The following is a 23,791-nucleotide window of genomic DNA, read 5'->3' as shown; positions in this document are numbered from 1 at the left end:
AATGTATTGCCCTCTTCGTACTGCCCTGAGATGACTTCTGCACTGAAATGCCACGACACAAACTGAGTTAAAGTGACTGATTTTTACCTGCTGGTGTATCTCTTGCTGCAGCCGGTGTTGATGCACTGGGGCAGGGTGTCATGCAGACTGGGATCAATCACATTCACGCTCACCGGCTCCTGGTGCACCTCGCAGCTCGGGTTCCTGCACGACATGTGATGTTAAAACAAAGTGAGTACAGAACCTTCCGGATTCAAATCCAGAAGCCGCATCCTCGCGTGACACATGATTACATTCGACAGACGCAGATGAACCAAAGCCGGGGAGATTAAAAAAAGAATCAAAAGGATGTCACTGACAGCACAGAAACAAAACAAAAAAAAAAAAAAAAGAAACAGCTGACAATGAAAAATGATAATTGCACGTCTTCTTGAGATAAAGAAGGGATCTGGAACATTGACGCGCTTGTCAGAGGAAGACGAGTGCTGACGGAAGGAGGCGGGCGGCACAAGACAGAGACACGAGATGTGCTGCGGAAGGACGGATGTTGTTCGGCTGACGGGGGGAAAATAACTCTGGCAAGCGGAGCGATTGAGAGGCAGAGACAATGGAGGGGCGTGGGGGGGGCAAAACACTTATATCTCCTCAAGAAACAGCAGCAAACAGCTCCCAAATGTTTGAAGGGATACTTGTATACAAAACAACCCACATCTCAAATCATCGTGACAGGAATGTGAAGTTGGTGCTGGTTTAAATCTGGAGCTGCCAAACAGTTGATGTCGAAGACACAAATAAAAGAAAAATTTAGACGTACAGGACTCAGCAGGAAGGGTTCAACGGAAGCGTCCACATTTTCAACTTATACAAAGGTTAAAAAGTCTGAAATGGTTTAAAGCAGGGGTCGGCAACCCAAAGTGTTGAAAGAGCCATATTGGACCAAAAACACAAAAAACAAATATGTCTGGAGCCGCAAAAAATGTAAAGTCTTGTATCAGCCTTAGAATGAAGGCAAATGGCGAAATGTCGAGAAAAAAGTCGAAATGTTGAGAAAAAAGTCAGAATTTTGAGAAAAAAGTTGAAATGTTGAGAAAAAAGTTGAAATTTCGAGAAAAAAGTCAAAATGTTGAGAAAAAAGTTGAAATGTCGAGGAAATAGTCAAAATTTCGAGAAAAAAGTTGAAATATCGAGAAAGAAGTCGAATGTCGAGATTAATGTTGAAGTACAATCTCGAGAAAAAAGTCAAAATGTTGAGAAAAAAATTCAAAATGTCGAGAAAAAAGTCGAAATGTCGAGAAAAAAGTCAAAATGTTGAGATTAAAAAGGAAACAAAAAAAGAAGAAAAAAAGAGAAAAAAGGGAAAAAAAGAAGAAAAAAAGAAAAAGGGAAAAAAAGAGAAAAAAGAAGAAGCAAAAAAAAGTCAAACATTTTTGAAACTCCAGGGAGCCACTAGGGCGGCGCCAAAGAGCCGCATGCGGCTCTAGAGCCGTCTGCGGCTCTAGAGCCGTCTGCGGCTCTAGAGCCGTCTGCGGCTCTAGAGCCGTCTGCGGCTCTAGAGCCGCGGGTTGCCGACCCCTGGTTTAAAGGATACAACAGTAAATAACTGGGAAAGTGCTGCATCCTTCCTGGCTGTAAATCAAAGCTCAAATGTTTGAAAAAACAAAAAACATTTATATAAATTGTGCTTTAAAGACTGAATTTATGCAATTTGATTAAACATAAAAACTTATTTGGAGCCTTAATTATCCCTTCTGGCCTTTTCCATATTAAACCCAGCTGCCTGGCACTTGCCTGCTTGATGCACGCCACCTAAGGAAAAAGATTCAGTTCTAATCTGATAAGAAACCAGCAGGAAGGAAATGCACTCGTTCCCGAGGGAGATGAGAGATTTTTGACAAGCTGTGGAGGTTTTGTGGTCCTTCTGCTGCCCGCGTGCTCTCATGGAGGAGTCCCTCTGCTCTACATTGTTCCTCGTTGCTTGCAATGTGTCTGACTTGTGCGTCAAAGCTTTTTGTGGAGACTGCCTTGATATTTCATACTTAAATGTTCAGAATAAGCATTGAATGTGGCTGAGTGGAATGCGCTGACCTGTTCTCGGCGTTGGTGAGGTTTCCCGTACACTCGTCCACCTCCAGAGGACACTCGCACGGACACTCGCACTCATTTTGCTCCATTCTGAACATCGCAAAAAAAAAGGAAATGCAAATAGAGTTTAATTGGAGTTCAGATGGAGTGATTAAACAGCAGCAAAAATTATCAACTGCATAAAGATGCTTTTACAAGTTATCTGACAGCAATATGACTCCAAACACAGTTCACATGACCTATTACAACTTTGATCAAGTGATCTGTTCATGGACATGTGCAGTTGCAGCCGTCACCTGTGGCAGTTGAGACAGAGCCGGTCCACCGTGCTGCAGGCGCAGAAGGCCAGCGAGTCGCAGGTCTCGTTGACGATACCGGCGAAGGCGTTGGTGCCTGGGATTCTGGTCAGACGGTATTTGGAACAGTGGCTGCCGTGGACCAGATTAGTGAGGTCGCCCTGAAAAGAGAAGAGTTCAGGATAAAACCACTGTCCTGATATCACGGTCCAATACTCGTGTAGTAGATTATAGGGCTGGGGATCGATTCAAATGTCAAGAATCGATTCAATTCCGATTCTTAAGATTCAGAATTGATTATCAAGATTTGATTCGATTCGATCCCGATATTGATTTGGGTTAGGGTTATTAAAACTGTTTTTTGAGCTGTTGCATGAATTATATGACTGTAGTTATGCAAAATATTACTACTAGTATTATATTGAGATTAAACAACAAGTATTGCAGCTAATGATGCTGTAAGGACCAATCAGCTCCCAGAATGCTGATAGAACTGCTTTCAGAAACATCATGTGGGTCAGAATTACCAAACAGATCCAGGGAGGAAACAGAGACGGATGAAATCGCTTTTATTTAACACATTCCGTTTTTATTTGTTCCATTTTCAGTCTATTTTGTTTTTTAATTTTGGAGCATTTTGTTTTTAGCATTTTTTGCAAATGTAACCCCAAGACAGTATACACTATAAAGTAATGAGATATAGACAATTTATACAATTATAACCTAACACTTTAATGTTTTCATACCTTTAAACATATTTAAAGGCAAAAACATGGCACCAGTTATTCTCGTGTCCAACAAAACATTCCTTTTTTGGGGATAAACAAAAAAATAACCAAAAGTTGTAATGTAATGATGAAAAAAAAAATACATAAATAAAAAAAAAAAAAAAAAAAAAAATATCGATCTTTAGACATATGAATCGATTTTTAGGAATTAATATGAGAATCGATTTAGAATTGGGAAATCGATTTTTTCAACACAGGCCTAGTAGATTAACAACCTAATACAACCTAATGATTGAATATTAGGCATGATTAGATTCAATAAATCACTCAGGGAAAGGTGCTTAAGACAATTGTTTCTTAGTTTTTGAAAGAAACTAACTTCAAAAACACAGTAAATGAGATAAAGTTGCAATAGCGAGAACGACCACAAGATGGCGGTGTTGCACCATGAGCCGGTGAACATGCTGCTCAGCGAGGCCTTGAGGCCTCACTGTTTCTTTCTATTGGGGATGACGGTCTAAATGCAATTCCCTTTAAAAACATCCATATATCCAGTTATAACATGCCCCCCTCCCTCCTTACCACTATGCTGGTGTTGAACTTGTAGAAGCGCTGCACCGTCCGGTCGCTGAAGCTGTTACACAGGTTTTTCTTGACAAAGTTGGGGTGGTTCAGGATGTCGTTGGCTACCAGCGGTTCCTGGGGGTCACAAAACCAGGAACCAAACCATTACAATAGTATTTCTGTACAGTGGGTCAAACATGAGCAACCCATGAACGTTATATAAACATCAGTATACAGAGATGCAGTAGCTGGCGTAAGTACAAGCAGATTATCGTCTGGTTCTATAGAGGGAATGCATTGACGTCACTTTCCCACTGGACCAGCCCCCTTACTCGCACTGAGTGGCAAAAATGGCTGCAACTAGTGGAAAAGACGGGATAACAGCGGAATATCGGCTTAAATTAAAGGCAGTTGGACTTGACAGTGACCCGTACAGTTACCTGAAGAACCAGTGGTCCATGGACATTAATATTTGGTCACGAATCCAGTTCCCTGATATTTATATGTACTTAATTTTCTACGCCGGGGACATACACGAAGCAAAGCTTGAAGGCATACAAAATTCTTGACGCTTGGTCCTACTTCAAGGCAGGATTTGTTGGCAAAATTACCTGATACAAAATGGGAACTGCATGGAATCAGGTTGTTTCTGCGAATTGCAGCGATCCATTTGTCTCTCTTAAGCTTATTTTTTGGCAGTTTGTAAAACGATAACTACGATTTCTTGCTAAATCTATGAGTACAGTCGATCCGACAACAGCTCTTTCCCATTTTAGATGTTTTCCAGTTGCTCAAACTGAAAGTTTACGCTGTCAGTCTTTCTGCCACTCAGTGGGCGTAACCCGCTGTGAAGTTGCATCTGTGACGTCATGCGCATTCCCTCTATAGGAGGATAAACTCATAGTCAAATAAGACTCACCTGGTGTTTACAAGCAATTTGGCTTTTTTTTATTTCTAACATGCAACAACAGATTTTGTAAACTGTTTTACCATCATCTAAACTTACATTTAAATGTTTTGTTTTTTTTTTACAAAAAAACCAGCCCTGTTTATCTTAACGCATTTAATCTGGTAAAACTCCCATACTGCACTTATACGTCAAAGATCCTGATTTTAATACTTTTGTTCTGTAACATATTATATATATTATAATATATGCCTTTTAATCATAAATATTTATGAGTGTTCAGTGATTTTTTTTTTAAAGCTGGTGTTTAAAGAAAGAAAAAAAGATCAGTTATTAGAAAGCTGCAGCCCCTTCTTCCCCGCCTCATCATGACTGACTGTTTGCAGTTTAATCCACACATCCACCATATTCTCCTCCTTGCAAGGGTTCTGTTGTTTCTTTTTCTTTTCTTCTTCAATCTAAAAAGTCTCCCATCACTGACTACGTTTGTAAAAACAGAACCAGGATGAGTTGCAGGAGTGGCTTCTTCAGACCACTTGATTTAAACTCTGATCGTCCTTAAAGCCCCCGGTTCGGGGTTGTTGTGAGCTGAGCATGTCTGTACCTTGTGCGTGATGTGCTGCTGCTCTGCAGGGGCGTGACCTTTGGGGTCGATGAGGGTGGGGTGAGCGACCAGGTACCCTCTGTCCTCCATGATGAAGCACCTGGGACGTAAATAATTAAAAACACAAGTCAGAGGTCCGTTTAAACGATGTGATGAACAGATATCTTTTCCCCGGCCCGTCGGCTTCGCTTCAGTCACCCCGCCTGGATAAAACTCCTTTCAACTTCTACTTTTTATGCCAAAAACAACATTTAGACTGACTTTTGAGCTATTCCAATTTTACAATCCCCCTGAAACTAAAAGAGAGAGCGAGGGCGTGAAAGACGAGGACAGAACAAGGGGAAGAAGTGAGGGAGTCTGCGATAAAGGGGGAGAAATGAAAGCTGTAGAAAGCACGAAGGACTGAGGCGGCCGCTTTAAGATAACGCCAGCAGGGAAAGTCGTGACGATCAGCTCGGGGTCGTCGTCGTCTCTCAGCAACTTCAGATCTCAGTGAAACAAACTAAGAAACCACGCCAAGAAGTTTAGGGTAGGGCTGTTAGTTTAGTGCGTTAATTAGATTAATTAATTACACTGCTAATTAACGCAATTAATTATGAGTGGCAAAATGCGCAAGCATTTGAAATTTGGCCCGTTGAGGGACCCGTAGGCCACTTAGCAGTGGCAGGTCACTTCCCTCCTGCGTTGCTAGTCAAACCAAAGATCCTCTATACAGAAGATAGCGCATTACCGTTACTGGCAATGGTATGAAATGGTATACACTTCCGGTCTCCTAAGTGGGCGTGGCCACCCCTCTGACCTCACTTCCTGTCTCCTCAGTGGGCGTGGTCGCCCCTCTCCCCACATCGTTTTGGAACATACAACACTAGATACAGTACAACTTTCTTCCAAAAAGACTTAAATAATAAAAATAACAGTATTATTAACCAAAGAAGCAAGTTTTATATTAGTTTTCAACTTCATTTTATCCGTTGGGAAAACGATGAGAGCCAAATCTCGCGAGAGTGTGTTGCTCAGACAGAGACAGGTCTCAAACAAAGTTAATTTTTCTCCTAATCTGTCGGTCTGAAAATTTCCATTTTGGTGTCAGAATGTTCAGAAGGTTTGTGGCTTTTGAAAAATGGGTCCCATATTTACTTAGGTTACTATGGGGCGAAGGAATTGGTAATAATCTGTGCTCACGTTCGCTTTTCCCATAGGACTCAATAGACTCAGGACCTACTTCCTGTCTCCTAAAGGGGCGTGGCAGTCACGTGACACAGATACAGGAAACCCAACCGTAGTGGGCTGTCTCGTTTATTGAACGTCTCTGGTCAAACTAACAAAGTACGGCAGGGTGACAGACGTGGACGCGACTCAGGGGAGCAACTCAGCAAATCCTTGCTAGGGCCTTTGAACGGCAAGTTTATGTATAAAAAGAAAGAAGACGGGACTATCAACAAGAATGCAGTGATTTGTACATTTTGTAAAAAATAATTTTCTTATCACCGGAGCTGCTCCAGCCTGAATTATCATTTAAACGCTAAACATGTCCAGACAAGTTCCACTGTAAACGTTACAGCTACTAGTACTTGAATTGCTGTATTGAGTCAGCTTTAGTTTTAATTTTGAATTGAGAGTCTGATTAAGAGCCTTAACAGCCTTATTTTATTTCTGAATTTTATTATTTACTGTATTTGTATTGCATTTTTGAATAATGCACCTGGCCTAACTGGTTTGCTGACGTGCTTGAGCTTTTTCTTTTGAATTTAATTTATGAAACACACTTTACCAATAAAAATGTGGATATAAAATCTTCTCTTCTTAGTGTATTCAATTGTAAAGTCATGCACTGCAATTTTGCAATGTACTAGAATTCAAATTCTTTATTCGGGGACCTTTAGCAGATATGAGATTAAAATGCGATTAAGGCCACGTTTATTACAAAAACGGATGTTTCCCCCTCTACGTTTTGACAAAATATCCTCGTTTACATGAACCCGGATAAATACGCTGTTAAGGGTGCTATGAACGGCCAAACCTGCAGGGGGCAGTGTAACGAGAAGCATAAAGTCATGCTAGCCAATCAGAATCCTGGAAAAAAACGTCAACAAATGACACGTGTGAAGCCTGAATAATATGGTTCCGCGTTAAATCGGCGGCGTAGCCTACGTACGGTGCGCGTCGCCGCGTACCCTACCTCAGAAATGATCGTTTTTGGTGACTTTGAGCTTCGTTTTCGTTTAAACGAACGGCCAAAACGCATGAAAACGCCACCGTTTTTGCTACGTGTAAACAGGGCCTAATTCATTATAAATCCTGTAATTAATTAGATTAATTTTTTTTAATCGCCTGACAGCACTAGTTTAGGGGAAAGGAAAAAAACTATGAAAAGGAAGAAAGAGAAATTACTGCCAAGAAAAGTGGATGAATAATCCACTGGTCCCACCTGATTTTGTTGCCTTTGTCCTGGTTGCAGATGGGCAGCAGGTCCAGCAGGACCTTGTAGAAGTAGCGGAGGGTGAAGTCGATGCCCATCACGGCCACGGCGTACCCGGGGGCCATCTGAGCGCTGCACCAAAACAGGTCACGGAGACATTAAAAAGTTGTGGAAAACTGCTAAAAAGTTGCTCTGATTGTTCAGTTACTTCAGAAGTTTAAACAAAAACAAAGTTGAAACACACGAGACAAAAAGAATAATTAAGCGCCAGAAACACCGTCCAAACATCTGCCGCTTGCTTAGAAATCTGTGTTTACTACACTTTGTTTGTTATGCTCAGCGAGCCGGCGAGCAGCAAGATAAATCCTGACTTATCACACGAGCCGACGCTGGGTGTTTGTGTATATATTCGGAGTATTTACACGGAGCGATGTCAACAGTTGGCTGTAAACAGCGCGGCAGCCACCGTGGCGAGTTGTGGCATAAGCTCGCTGAACTAGAAACAAATATTTTAATCTGAGCTCAGGACACTTTGTTAGAAAGAGGAAGGAAAAAAAAACAACATTTTGCAATCATTTAAGTGGAAGGAGGCCGGATGAGGCTGGATCTGTCGGTTACCGGCCTCCAGGAGCCGCTTTGGGAGAGCAGATGCCTGATAAATGTGTGTTTGGTTGAAGGATATCCCGGTTAAACAACACTGATGCTAACCGGTCTGTGGACTTCTTTAGTTTCTTTCAACTCGTTTCCCTTCTTCAGCGATCTCTAAAACGACGGCGATAAGAGGCTTTCTGCCAACAATGACCCCTTCGCTCTGAACCGCAGTGAATCTGCTGAGCGCTGCCTAACGAGAGATGATGACTGGAAGAGCTTTCAACGTTGACACCAAGTCTGTGATCACTATCAGCTCCTGCAGCGTGTTTTTACTGAGCGGGGGGGGGGGGGGGGGGGCAGCGTGACGTAAGACCCAGCGACGAACCCACTGATCCTACATCTCCCTCGTCTGCACCGTTGAACGTGGTTCAAGCTTCACGCTGCACATTCCGACTGGGAAATACTCCTACAAGAAGATGCATTTCCTAGTCCAGGGGTCGGCAACCCGCGGCTCTAGTTGTTTTTTATGCTTTATCGCCGCCCTAGTGGCTCCTGGAGCTTTTTCAAAAATGTTTGACCCTTTTTTTCCTTTTTTTTTTCTTTTTTCCTTCTTTTTCCTTCTTTTTTTCCTTTTTTTAAATCTTTTTTCTTTTTCTTTTTTTTCTTCTTTTTTTCTTTCTTTTTCCCTTTCCTTTTTAATCTCAACATTTTGAATTTTTTTCTCTAAATTTTGACTATTTCCTCAACATTTCGACATTTTTCTCGACATTTCGACTTTTTTCTCAAGATTGTACTTCAACATTATTCTTGACATTTCGCTTTTTTTGTCGAAATTTCGACTTTTTTCTCGACATTTCGACTTTTTTCTCAAAGTGCATAATGAAAAAAAAAATCTTCCCCCAGTTCTAACTAATATAGAAACATGCAGCATGTGTTGTCTTCATTCTAAGGCTTATACAAGACTTTTCATTTTTCGCGGCTCCAGACATATTTGTTTTTTGTGTTTTTGGTCCAATATGGCTCTTTTAACGTTTTAGGTTGCCAACCCCTGTCCTAGACAGACAAAACACCTGTGGCGCTCCATCAAATCAAAAACCTACTTTACAACTATGGTACTGTTGTGTTGTTTTTTTTTTTATTTCCAGAATTTTCTAAGTGAATAGTCACTTCATACATCCCAACATGTTCTCAAGCATAAAAAAACATGTATATTTTAGAATATGTCCACCATAAAAGCTTACCGTATTTTGCGGACCATTAGGTGCACCGCATTATAAGGCGCATCAATGAACGGGTCTATTTTCATACACAAGGCGCATGATAAAACGTATATAAACTAAACAGTCAACTAAGTCGAACTTCATTCAACTCGTTCACCATAACAGTTTTAATACAGGAAAATACTTTCACATTTCAAATCATTCGTTTTCCCCGAATTCACAAATAAAAAATGGCGGAGGTAAGCGTAGTACTACGCCCTGCTCTCTGATTGGTTCATCATTTCCAGTGATAGCGGTCACCTGAAGTTAGTGTGAGGTTGGAGAAACGTTGTATTCCAATATTTGATTATAGGTGGGTTATGATATAAATTTGAAAATTTGGTTTAAACTAAAAACCTAACGTTAACTTGACGTCTTATTATAGTAAGGTAACATTGAATGGATGCTGGATGATGGTTGCTTGGTCGCTACATAATTAGTTATCTAACGTTGTCTGACTTTAATGTGCCAGCAGGGAATGATCTGTGGCTTCGTCGCTACCAAAGTCACAGTAAAACATTTTGACAGTTTTTTGAGTGCAGTGTGCTGGTTTGAGGCCAGTAAGAGCAACAAAATTCATACATAAGGCGCACCGCCCATTTTTGGGCTTTAAATCTCTTGTCTGAGGATCAACCCACTGAGCAACGGACCGATTAAGAAAGATCCACATCACTTTGGTTCAGGTGTCATTAAAACGCGAGCAGTCTTCTCACCTGGAGGCGTGAATAGTGTGACTGATGGTGACGACGTATCCCGCCCCGCCAACGTCCAGGTACGGCCCCGTGAAGGTGATGAGCCCGGGGTTGGCCACGGCGTGCTGGTACCTACGGGACACAGTCAGACGGTTAACTGGGTTGCTGAAGGCGACGTTACACCTGAAAACACAGGGCAGTGGATCTGCAGACACTTACACAGTCAACACACCTCACCTCTCGGTCCAGCCCACCAACCTAACCGGTTTCTTGCAGAAACATTGCTCTTCTGTGAGGTTACAGGTCGTGTGGAGGGGTAACGACTCATAAAAGGTGCGTCACATTATGTTTAAATTAATTGAGCTCATTTCTACCAATACACCAAACTTTCTAAATGAACCATAGTCTACCGTTTTGGATGATATGTTTGCACTCTCTCCTAATCTAAAGGGCCTCATTTCTAGAATTCACTCCATAATCACCTCACAAGGTGAGAATATTCAATGCTAAATTGAAAGTTTAGTGGGATAATGAAATGGGAGAGACAATTCCAGATGGTACTTGGGAAGAGGCTGTGCGTAGGGTGAATGGGACTAACATCCTGTGCACGTTTAGCCTTAATCCAGTTTAAAATCTTACACATGATGCATTACTCTAAAGATGGATTGGCAAAGATATTTGACACTATGGATGAAAATTGTAGTAGATGCCATAGTGCCCAAGGAACCTTAACACATATGTTTTGGTCATTTTGGTCGTAATTGGAAATGTAAAAAAGGGTGGGGAAAAAAAAAAAAAAAACTGTCTTAAGCCAAGTATGTAAGTACGACGGAGTATTAGGGCCAAACTAAGAAAAAAAAAAGGAAATTACGAAAATAAAGTCATAATAATATGAGAATAAAGTCGTAAAATTACGAGAATAAAGTCAAAATGTTGCGAGAATAAAGTCGTAATATTACGAGAATATAATTGTAATATTAAATATATTATAAATATATAAATATAACTTCACAAGATGCTCAATATTCAACATTTTAACACACTCTTCCTGTTATAAATAAGCTCTCATAAATTAACACTTTATTCTTGTAATATTACGACTTTATTCTCGTAATGTTACGACTTTATTCTCGTAATGTTACGACTTTATTCTCGTAAAATTACGACTTGATTCTCGTAATATTACGACTTGATTCTCGTAATATTACGACTTGATTCTATTATGACTTTATTCTCGCAAAATAATGACTTTATTCTCCTAATTTTACGACTTTATTCTCATTAGATTATGACTTTATTCTCGTAATTTCCAAATTTTTTTTTTGTCTTAGTTTGGCCCTAATACTCCGTCATATGTAAGTCTGTTTTGTGTTTAATAAAAAGAGATTAAAAAAATAATTAATTGAGCTCATCTCTTGGCTAAATAACAACTATTTCATGAAAAAAAAATTCTTAAAAAGACTGCGCATAAAAGAATCTCACAATATAAAAACTCCTACAAACCCAAAACTGTCCCCCGACTTTTCTTTTTTAACACTTTAAACCTTCACTCACACCTTCACCCCCCCTTCCCTCCCAGCCTCACCATTGTCTGCGGGTCGGGTCGAATGCTTTGTCCATCAGGGATCCTGGGTAAATCCGGAGCACCCCGCTGGGCGTTGCTATGTAACGCCGCACAATGTAGCAGTTGAGGTTACTCATGTCCATTAGTCGCACCCACTCATCCGTGACGTGACTGGTCGCCATAACCTCGTTCCTGACAGAGGACTGCGGAGGGAAGAGGACGGACGGAGTGGTCCAGGAGAGGGAGAGAGAGGTTGGACAGAAGTCGGGGATAAGTTTCATCTGGTCTGAATGCTGATGGGAGAAAACATTTCACATGTTGGCGTTGAGAAATGACTGAATGTTTCTGCGGAGGCCGCATCTAAGAAAAACTGGCTGATTACAACTGATTAGCTCAAAAAACCCTGAGAGGAGGAGGAAGAAGAAGAAGAGAAAAACATTCACAACCCACAAACATTTTCAGGCGAGTCTCTAAGCCTGGAGGGGATGAGGAGGTCACTGGAGGGGGGTCTTTAAGACTAGCCTGGGAATCTCTTCTGGAGCTGGGGTTTGGAGTTCAGACTCTGCACCCCCCGAAAAAAGACAGGAATGCACACGGAGGCCAAAGCCCATGTGGGGTTTCTTAAAGGAGCAGAACACCATTTAAATTCTATTATGGCCTTCGTTCTGCGTCTCGGTCTGGAGAAATCCTGGCGTGCAACCTTCACCATCTAGGCTTCAACGCCATTCCTGAGGACTCTGGCCCCGGACCCCGGACCCTGGGCCCGGACTCTGGTCCGGGACTAGATAATCACAATTGTCGACAATGAATTCCATTGTCGACAATTGTCGCCAGACGTGTTTTTCCAATGGAGTGAGGCGTCTCACTTCAATACGATCTCTACCGAGAGTCGCACATGCACGACAGCGTCTCAGCGAAGCTGCGGGTAATAGGGGTGGGTATTGGGAAGGACCTCACGATACGATACGCATCACGATACTTGAGCCACGATACGATACACATTGCGATATCCCGATTATGCGATATCCCGATTATTATATTCTACATAGTTCACCGAAAAATTTAAGAATGCATTACACATCTTAAAATCCAAGTTGTATATATGTACATCAGATGATAGTGATGGATCTTAAAATCTGAGTTGCACGTTCATCAGATTATAGTGACAATTCATGGGACAAACTGAGTCAAAACAATGTTTTATTATAACTATACAAGCTAAACTTACAACATATTTGTATATGTTTTTCATATTATTTACATCATATGAAATTAACATTAAATTTAGTATGAGGTTGCTTTAATTATGTGGCAAATGATAATAAACATAAGAAAGATGGTACTAAAACCAAGGACAGGCACAGTGATCAGTCAGTATTGTGTTATATAAAAAATAAATTATAAAATGAAATAAAACGTGAAATAAAACCTGAGCTCAGTGCAGGGCCCTCCCAGGGTTGGTAGAGAGTGGCAATGCCCAGGACTGTCACTTAGGTAGGAGCACTGGGTGATGTAATGGGAAAAAAATCGGGGATAAAAAATATTAAAAAAAAAAAAAAAAAAAAAAAAAAAAAAATCGATATTCAAATTTTGAATATCGATATTGAATCGGCTGGAAAAGTATTGCGATATATTGCCATATCGATATTTTTGCCCACCCCTAGCGGGTAATAAAACTTAAAAAGTTTGGGAGCATTTTAGCCTCGATACCCCGAATAAAAAGATTACTTGCAAGGTTTGCAAAGCCGACCTTGCTTATCACGGAGCACGCCGGTAATGCATTTGAAGAGAAAGCACAAGTGTTGAACGAAACGGACCCGCCTTGGTAAGATATTAAGCGTACTTTGGCTTTAAAAGAGAGCTTTAACGTTATGCCTGACGGTGCCTGACAACATTTTTGCGATTCATTTATTAAATTAATTTGTTTAATTCTTAACTTTGTTTATTTTATGTCATTTATTAGTATTAGTATTAGTATTGTGAGCCACTCACAGCCTACTCGTTTATATATAACCTCAATCATAATTGATGCAGCGCGAAAAGCGAAAAAAGGCTTGTGCAATGATGACAATGATGAATTTGCATCTAACTTTCAGTCAGGTGCCTATGAACTGTCAATTATCCATCAAACTCCACAATGGTCAAGTTAACATTAGATCAGATAGATTTGTCTGGACATTTCTCTTGCGGGACGGGAGAAGACACTAAAACAATGCATCTTTATTGTGCGCCGTGCGGGCATGAATTCTCAGAGTTTTGCGGGAGGGGCGGGAGCAGGATGAAGAAAACAGTCCCGCTATATCAGGGCTCTAGTGCCATCTTTCTTGTGTTTATTATCATTTGCCACATAATTAAAGCAACCTCATACTAAATTTAAAAAAAATGACTAATTATCCGATTAGTCGACTAATCGTTTCAATAGTCGGTGACTAGTCGACTATTAAAATAGTTGCAGCCCTAGAATGAATGAAATATACTATTCTATTGGTGGGGCAACTATGGTTTCAGTTGGATTGCAAGTTTAGCCTATTTAAAGCAGACATACGTAAGTGCCGTTTTCAGGAGAAAATATCAAAAACAAGAAATTGCCAAAATGCTGATGTTTACAGTAGACTATTTTTTTATATACAATGGGAGTTCGTTTTTATTTTCTTATTTTTCTCTTATTTTCACTGACCTCATATCAATTTTCTTGAATGTGAACTAGCCCATTAGGCATTTTATTTTATTTTAATCGCAGATGTATATTTATTTTAATGCAACCATCAATGTGTCTGAATTTTGATCCAAATAAATGTGAAAATTCATGTTCCCTTTCTAGATGCATTTCTTAAAATTGACATTTTTATCATAAGGATGAGAAAAAATGTGATGGAAAATATTTTTTCGATTTGATCTAGTGATAAATGTCTAAAATAATTGTCAGACTAAAATTAGACTAAATTGTCAGACTAAAAGTTGACTAAAATGCCAATAGTTTTTGTTGACTAAAACTAAACAAATACATTTGCGTTTTCATGGACTAAGACAAAAACTAAAATGCTCGAATTTTAGTCGACAAAAATGTGGCTAAATAAAAAAAAATGAGTTCGACTAAATATGACAAAAAATAACAACGGCGATTGAAACAGGACTAAGACTGAAACAAAATTTAAAAATAGTCGACAAGAACAACACTGGCTGACACAGCTCCAGTCGTCACTCAGCCGTTTGGGTGTAAACGTAAGCGAGACGCTGAGCCGCATGAAGAGCTGCTGCAGCAGCAGGGAGTGTAAAACCTGACCCCGGGACACGACTGGTGGCATGTGGCGCGTGTTTGTTAGGTAAACAGGTTTAACTGTTTGTGTTTGAGAGCCCGTCTGCCCCGGGGCTGGCGGCGGCGCTCGGCGCGGTGCGTGTGTGCAGAGGCTCGGCGGCGGCGGCGGTACCTTGAGGCCCGGGTTGGCGATGAGCCTGGTGTTGTCGCTCAGGTAGGCGGTGTAGTGCTCCACCATGCGCTTGGTCTCCGGCTGGCTGAGGTGCTCGTAGGGAGAGGAGAAGCTGCCGGCTGCCAGCATCACCGTGGGGGATTCTGGGGGGGGGGACAGACACAGTCAGGCCTGCTACCAAATAAGCTTTTTAGATAGGCCTGTGTTGAAAAAAATTGATTTCCCAATTCTAAATCGATTCTCATATTAATTCCTAAAAATCGATTCATATGTCTAAAGATCGATTTTTTTTATTTTCTTTTATTTATTTATGTATTTTTTTTTCATCATTACATTACAACTTTTGGTTATTTTTTTGTTTATCCCCAAAAAAGGAATGTTTTGTTGGACACGAGAATAACTGGTGCCATGTTTTTGCCTTTAAATATGTTTAAAGGTATGAAAACATTAAAGTGTTAGGTTATAATTGCATAAATTGTCTATATTTCATTACTTTATATACTGCCTTGGGGTTACATTTGCAAAAAATGCTAAAAACCAAATTCTCAAAAATTAAAAACCAAAATAGACTGAAAATGGAACAAATAAAAACGGAATGTGGGAAAAAATAAAACCGATTTCATCCGTCTCTGTTTCCTCCCTGGATCTGTTTGGTAATTCTGACCCACATGATGTTTCTGAAAGCAGTTCTATCAGCATTCTGGGAGCTGATTGGTCCTTACAGCATCATTAGCTGCAATACTTGCTGTTTAATCTCAATATAATACTAGTAGTAATATGTTGCATAACTACAGTCATATAATTCATGCAACAGCTCAAAAAACAGTTTTAATAACACTAACCCAAATCAATATCGGAATCGAATCGGATCAAATCTTGATAATCGATTCTGAATCTTAAGAATCGGAATCAAATCGATTCTTGACATTTGAATCGATCCCCAGCCCTATTTTTAGATTTACTCCCCATGGAGATGTGTTGATTTGTGGCGCTTGTCTCACCGACGGTGGCGAGCTGCTTGAAGTGCAGGCAGGAGCTGGGCTGGCCCAGCAGGTCCAGGCGGTGGTACAGGAGCTTGGAGCTGGGAGCCGTGTTCAGGTTCTTCAGCTGCTTCACGGGGATCTCCGGCTGCACGTACACGATGCACAGGATGAACGACGTGTCCTGGACCTTGAGGACACAACGAGAAGCAAACGTTAGTTTAAACACCAGCCAGAAAAGTCCCGTTTAAGCAGGATGTTAACTTGAGACTGACAGGCCAACGAGGTCATCTCATGGCGCCACCGTTTTATCGTCTGCGCGTACCGATGAATGCAGGTTTTTCTTTTTTAACAGCACACTTAAAAGGTCCATAAACCTTCTGGGGCTCTTAGGTTATGGAGCCAAATCAAGGCCAAAAGTTTTGCTAATTTGAAAATAAAATTGTAGTTGAAAAACTAAGATTTGAACCTGAAAATTCAAGTTTTGATCATGAACTTATTTTTTTACAGTTTCAATTTTTTTTTCCAGTATCAGATCTTTTTCTCAGTTTCACATCTTTTTTTTTCAGTTTCAGATCTTTTTTTTTCAGTTTCACATCTTTTTTTCAGTTTCAGACTTTTGGCCCTGATCTGGCGTAGTTCGTGGCATAAACTGAGAGGGGCGTGGAATCATGAGTGACAGCATAACAGAGAAGGCGGGGGACGTTCCTCAGACATGTTGCCTTCAGGAAACATAGGTTGCAGAAGTTATCAGTAGAAGTATGATTCAACACTGTATATACACCATATTCAGGTGATTGGAAGTGGAAAAAACGGATATTAGAGACACATTTCTGTTTAAAAAGCTGTTTTAGGCCGTACTTGGCACCAATCGCAGTATAAAAGCAATAAACTATGCCAGACTGTACAGTTCAACAGCCACACTTTAAAGTTTGACATTTCCCACTTCCACATACTACCGTGAACGCATCGCAGTATCATTTGCGATGGCGTCCGCTCCGCCAGCGATAACTGCGGTAATCGAAAAAAAAAAAATTGAAACTGTAAAAAAATAAGTTCATGATCAAAACTTGAATTTTCAGGTTCAAATCTTAGTTTTTCAATTACAATTTTATTTTCAAATTAGCAAAACTTTTGGCCTTGATTTGGCTCCATATTAGGTCAGCTGACCAAATCCACCTAACAGTCCCCGCCACCTCCCGGCTAAAGAGCAGGGGGACCGGGCCTTTGCAGTAACTGCCCCAAACTCTGGAACGAGTTGCCGCTGCACAAACACCCGGCTCCTTCTAAGGCTCATTTTATATCTCATCTTAAAACTAATTTTTACTCACTAGCTTTTAACAAGCCATGATTGTTGTATTTCATTTATGTGTTTTACGTTGTCCTGTTGGGTTTTTCTTTTTTTCTTTCACTTGTCCAGCGCTTTGGTCAGCTGTTGTTGTTTTTAAAGTGCTTTATAAATAAACTTGAACTTGAACACTGGTATAAATGAACCCTTCAGGGTTAATGCTGCTCCTAAATTATGCAAACTATCACACATACTGCCAATGATTTACAGAAACATCCAGGAGGCTCCAATAACTCCCCAAGAAATAAAAGATAAACACTTCCTCAGCACAGGCTTTCAGACGAAATCCGCCTCGTTTTAAAAGAACAAATGTTGCTTCGACATCAGTCGTACGGCAAAAGCATAGACTTTCACGGCAAGCGACGAATTTGACTCAAATGAGTGTTTTTCCAGGCCGATTTAGTTTTTTTTTTTTTTTTTTTGAGGGTCTGGGGAGCTTCGCCTTAAAAAAGCAGCGCCGCCAAACTCCTGCCACAGGTGACGTGTTTGCAGTCTAGCGCCCGAGTGGGGAGAAATACAGAGAAATATGTCAAAACCACTTAAGAAAGAAGCTAAGTTGAATTGCTTAAATTAAAAGTGACTGTATTCGCCTCTAAAAGACTTGGAGTGGTGCGCTGAGCTGCAGAGATCTGTTCCAGACGCATGACACTGATGTGAGGGCGAGACAATCTCTGGGCGTGGGAAAGCTGGCTTTTTATTACACTGGCTAATTAAAGGTGGCGGAGGTTTGGTGGAGACACGAAGACGAGGAGCATAAATCCGTACGCCGTTTTCAATGAGTGCAACACCAGACGGGAGCGAAGAGACGCACTGAAAATAATCAATATCCTTCCGACCATAACAACTGTTGTTGTTGCAGAGACGGGCTGTGAAGGACTTGTGCTTCAGAGGGAAAGAAGATGTTTTGCTTATAGTAACTCTGGCCTCACTGTATATACAAGAGATTTTCCTCTGCAGCAAACAGACTCTTTGCAGACGATCAGAAGAAGAAAACGTAAAAGTTGTGTACCTGGCAGGATTAACAGCCGCTAAAGAAATGCTTGCTCTTCAATGGAAACCACACGATCTACCGACATGTCACTGGTTTCATCTGTTTATGGACATTTTACATAATGGAACTTTCAGTGGCAAGAATTCATGTTGCGGGACCCAGGACATTAAAAATATGGACACATGCCATTGAAAAACTGAAAAAAGTGAGTATTGACTGAACATTTATCTTTTTTTTTTTTGGCTTTCTTGTCTTGCTATATAAAGAAAGAAATAAAGAAAACAAAGAATCCAAATCAACATTACATTCAAAAGAACAATTAAAGCCTGTATGTTAAGTAAATATAATGAAATATGTTAGTTTGACATACCCATAGACGGCGGTAATTTTATTTTATTTTAGTTTTTTTATATTACTTAGTTGTTTTTTTAAATTTGTAATTTATGTAATTTGTGAATTTATTTCTTGGAAAAAGGGGCAGATCAGATAAGAATCTTCTTCTTTCTGCACCCTTTTCATTCACAATTTATGAATATTTGTATTTGTATTGAATTGTTTTATTTTTTTTAATGAAATAAAGAATAAAATGATGAAATGAATGAAAATGCTTGTTTTGTCCTATTGTTGTGTTATTGTTATCTTGTTGGATCGTGACAGGGTGGGTGGGAGGACAAGTGATTTAAAAGTTTTTGCTATACCATTGCGTCCATAATTGTTCGATTTAATTGTATGCATCAACAAAATAATAAAAAACAGTTGACCTGAAACCCGAGGAGAAATGTCAAAGTGGCACTAAATACCACGACCAGCGAGGACACGATGAAGACACGTCGGAGACACCTACCAGCTTCCAGGCGTAGCTGACGTTGTAAGCGTCTCTCCTGTTGTCCCGGAGTCGGTTGGTGTGCCAGGACAGGGAGGAGTTGACGGGCACAGAGATGATCTGGCTGCCCAAAGGGAGGCTGCAAGACAAGAGATCTCAGTATCCTGCAAGACCTAACCAGAGGTGTCAAGTAACAAAGTACAAATACTTTGTTACCTTACTTAAGTAGAAATTTAGGTTATCTATACTTCACTGGAGTAATTATTTTTCAGACGACTTTTTACTTTTACTCCTTACATTTTCATGCAATTATCTGTACTTTTTACTCCTTACATTTTAAAAACAGCCTCGTTACTCTATTTCATTTCGGCCTTTAAAAAAAAAAAACTATCCAGTTAAATTGTTCCGTCCGGATAGAGTGAATTTGGTTGTGGTTGTTTCAGATGTTCTTGTCCAGTTTTGTTCTTACATCCGTTCCCTCAGATTCCTGCAACTAAACTTGGATGTTCATTCCAATAAAGGTTAGGATAAATGATAACATGCCTCTGAAGTTTGACTTTTTGCACCATTACAATACTTATAGGCAACTAGTCATCATATCTGCTGCTCTCTGAAACACATGTTAATGCTCAATAGTACACATATACGGTTCTTTAATATATTTGCATTATACTAAGATGCATTCATTTACAATGGCTTTTGTCCTTAATGGCTTTTTTCCCCCTTACATTACTTTTACTTTTATACTTTAAGTAGTTTTGAAACCAGTACTTTTATACTTTTACTTGAGTAAAAAACTTGAGTTGATACTTCAACTTCTACAGGAGTATTTTTAAACTCTAGTATCTATACTTCTACCTGAGTAATGAATGTGAATACTTTTGACACCTCTGGACCTAACCCAGGGGATAGCACGAATGTCCGGGGGGAACTCCTCCCGGCGTCTCACCTGAGGATGTTCTGCCGAACGGCGGGGAATCCTGGGATGTTCTCATAGTGGATGACATCGGTGTGCAGGGGAGGCTCCGTCATCAAGTACGGCCGCGTCAGCGACGGATGCATCAGGGTGTAACCTGCAACGTCACAGCAGTTTTTAAAATACACAAAACCACCTTAAAAATAAAGAAATCTGTCCTGAACACGGCACCGCTGAGCTCAAACACAGGAGCTGTAACCGTTACCGTACGGTTAAAGAGTCTGCAGCCGCCGCAGACAGTTACACGGTTCATCAGTGCAACGCCAGCCTCTCTGATCCAGCCTCCCGCGGACATCTGCTTCCACAAAACCAGTCAAACCCAATATTTGTCTGGGCACGGGACGGCCAGCACTTCTTCAACCCGCAGCAGCAATAATAAAACGTCTTAACTCAGGGAAACATATATTTCTAATTTAATGTGGGGCGAAACCACTGAACTGGGTTGTTTGTAGCACCATAAAGATTTGGTCTGTGGCTTCTGCAAAACTAGAAAATAAAAATCCCGCTACAGTTCGGTCGACAGAGTAAAAGATCAGCCGAAGCAGTGATGATTAGTAATTTCATGAGACAGTTTACTTGTTATTGTTCTTATAATTCACTTAACACTGAGAAAGAATAACTGAAATAAACTGAAAATGAGGTTCTACGTAAGAGCAGTGTTTGTCAGCACAAAAAGAAAAAGGAAATGTGACAAAGGTGCAACAACATGACATCATTAAAATCTCATCCGACTCATAGATGAGAAACTTCCGGTAGTTTCACCTGGTTGTTTAGATGCAGCTGAACCCAGACTGTTATCCACCAACAAAGCTTTACTTCTGCTCCCAGACCCAAACTCTGCATTTCACTTCACCTAACCTCATCAACACTCTCTTGCAACCTTATGACATATGACAATCTGACAATATTCATCCTCCCTTCAGCCGTACCACTCTTTAAAGGCTGAATTAAGGTTCTGCGTCAAACCAACGCAGAGCACACGCCGCAGCCGTGACGCCGTATTGAATCCTTCGGACTTCTCCGTCTCTTCATTTGGTCGCGGTGCAGTACCCCCCGCGACCGCTAGTTAGCGATCTTTTTCTGAATGGTTTATCCGACTTTTTCCGGTCACAGTGAATCAAAGAGATAAGGCCAACTATTGTGCAAAAAAACAAAAAAAAAAAAAAAAAATCACACATACACGAAGAAAAGAGCCCTGAAAGTTCATGACTGCTTCAAACCGGAAACCGGAAATGCTTCGCTTTCAAGCGAACCAATCACAGCCCTCTCCGTCTGCGTGTGGTCTGCGTCGCTCGGCGCGTAGTTACAATTTTCGGGAGGTGCACGTCAGTGACGGCGCAGGTGACGGCGTGTGGTCTGCGTGGACGAAAACCACACGCCGTAGGCACGGCGTCGTTTTGACGCAGAACCATATTTCGGCCTTTAGTCAGTTCTCCATTAAAGTCAGAGGTTCTTTATTATGGAACTCACACATAACTATTGCTAACTCATCATCTTCTCTCTGCAATTTCAAACGTAGATTGAGGGCCAGCCTCTTAAATAAACCCTTTTCACACGATCTCTAAAGGCAAAACGACGCCGTGCCTACGGCGTGTGGTTTTCGTCCACGCAGACCACACGCCGTGACCTGCGCCGTCACTGACCTGCACCTCCCGAAAATTGTAACTACGCGTTGAGGCGACGCAGACCACACGCAGACGGAGAGGGCTGTGATTGGTTCGCTTGGTAGCAACGCATTTCCGGTTTCCGGTTTGAAGCAGTCATGAACTTCCAGGGCTCTTTTCTTCGTTTGTGTGATTTTTTTTGTTTTGGTTTTTTGCACAATAGTTGTCCTTATCTCTTTGATTTACTGTGACCGGAAAAAAGTCGGATAAACCATTCAGAAAAAGATCGCTAACTAGTGGCCGCGGGGGGTACTGCACCGCGACCAAATGGAGTGACGGAGAAGTCCGAAGGATTCATGACGGCGTCACGGCTGCGGCGTGTGCTCTGCGTTGGTGTGACGCAGAACCTTAATTCAGGCCTTATGATGTAGCTTTGTGAGCATGCGTATGCGCATGCACCCACACACGCACATTGCAATCATTTATTTGTAAATTTGATGGTGCATTTGTATGTATTTAGCTATTTATTTACATTTCTTTTTTTTTCTCTCTCTTCATGTGTTGCTTTTGTAAAGTTTGATTATTATTTGTATTTATCATTGGTGAGAATCCTTCATAAGCCCACCTTGGGTTTCTTTTTTCTCACCTGCACTGCACTAATTATTGTATTGTCACTATTTTTGTATTGTTTTTAATATGTGCGAAGAAATAAACTAAACTAAACTAAGTCACTACCGGTCAAAGATGTGGAAATAACTCAGATCTGCACTACTGTCGGCCTTTAGACCAAGCTACTTTTCTTGTCAGCTGCATATTTTATGTTGCCCGTGTTTATAGCGAGCAGGGTTCAGGACTAGCTGTATTCGATTGAATACTTATTACAATAATAAATTCAATCCAAGTCGGATATGAGAAGAAAAAAGCGTTAATAGTAAAGGATCCGGACGGTGAAAAGGTCCAATCTTCCAGGTGAGTAGAAGTCCTTTTCTGCAGCATCCTGTCGCTCCCAGCCTCTAATCCTCACACAAAAGTCTCCCACCTCTCATTCGTGCTGCTCTTTTTCTAACCTGCTTGGAAAAACATGATGCTTCACTTCCTTCTTCATTCTCTGATTTGTGAGACGCAGCTTCAGAGGCTCCGAACCGAACCCGGGCCAGTGAGCCCGGTTACTTTCAATACAATCAGATTCGTCCTGCACCACAAATCACCTCTTTTCTTTTGTGTTTTTCCCCCCCTGCTGGCAAAGTTCAAGTTCCTCCTTTGAGGCCAAAACCAACCCCGTCACAAAAGCATCCTGCATCCCAATAAGAGATTCTGGAGGAGGATGAGAGAAAAACAGCTAAAGACAGGTCCAACAACCGGACTCACCTTTGTTGTCAATGAGGAAGGTGTACGAGGCCAGCGAGTCCTGGTAGTAGGTGACGTCCTCCAGGATGTACGCCAGGTTCACGTCCACCCCGACCACGCCCAGGAGAAGGTTCCCGAAGTAGCACGGGCGGCTCACGGTCATGATGAACCCTGGAGGGAGAAGAATGAGCCACGGAGAGGGATGACCTTTAGTTTACAGAGCGTGTTTGAGACCGTTTTTTGCTGAGTCACTTTAAATAATCACCAAAGCTGCATGTTATTTTCATTTTTCGGTGGGTGAAAGTTGCCAAATCCTCCAAACACGCAACCCGCCTTGAAGAAAAACATGATGGGGCATGCAGTGTTTATCTCATCAGTACCACATGTGCAAAGCATGAGGACAAGAGATCTTTTTGGCATCTTCTACAAATAAATCAGTCTGAGACATTTCCACAGGGAGCTTGTGGATGTTTCGGCGGATTGCCTGAATCTTCTCAACACGATGGACCAACTTCACTCTGCGTGCATTTATAAAAAGAGGGTGATGTGCTCAAAATACTGACACAAATTGATGAAATATCTCTGAAA

At 41.0% G+C, this 23,791-nt stretch overlaps 1 protein-coding gene across 1 annotated transcript in view; it reads right to left on the bottom strand.

Moving 5' to 3' along the window:
- Window positions 1-23,791, bottom strand: part of cachd1 (cache domain containing 1) — an 85,530-nt gene that overhangs the window by 16,063 nt on the left and 45,676 nt on the right. Inside the window, exons 8-20 of the mRNA XM_061738721.1 lie at window positions 23,225-23,374; window positions 20,226-20,349; window positions 19,298-19,415; window positions 16,136-16,304; window positions 15,135-15,277; window positions 11,728-11,909; window positions 10,164-10,274; window positions 7,610-7,732; window positions 5,182-5,281; window positions 3,689-3,805; window positions 2,379-2,539; window positions 2,086-2,172; window positions 88-204 (exon numbers count right to left, since the gene is read on the bottom strand). Of these exons, the coding sequence (XP_061594705.1) occupies window positions 88-204; window positions 2,086-2,172; window positions 2,379-2,539; window positions 3,689-3,805; window positions 5,182-5,281; window positions 7,610-7,732; window positions 10,164-10,274; window positions 11,728-11,909; window positions 15,135-15,277; window positions 16,136-16,304; window positions 19,298-19,415; window positions 20,226-20,349; window positions 23,225-23,374 (1,702 nt within the window). The remainder of the gene's footprint in view (window positions 1-87; window positions 205-2,085; window positions 2,173-2,378; window positions 2,540-3,688; window positions 3,806-5,181; window positions 5,282-7,609; window positions 7,733-10,163; window positions 10,275-11,727; window positions 11,910-15,134; window positions 15,278-16,135; window positions 16,305-19,297; window positions 19,416-20,225; window positions 20,350-23,224; window positions 23,375-23,791) is intronic.

This window comes from Cololabis saira, chromosome 13 (genome assembly GCF_033807715.1).
Source record: "Cololabis saira isolate AMF1-May2022 chromosome 13, fColSai1.1, whole genome shotgun sequence".
Classification (NCBI taxonomy): domain Eukaryota; kingdom Metazoa; phylum Chordata; class Actinopteri; order Beloniformes; family Belonidae; genus Cololabis; species Cololabis saira.
The sequence above is the reverse complement of the archived record's forward strand: the minus strand, read 5'-3'. Positions and strand labels throughout refer to the sequence as shown.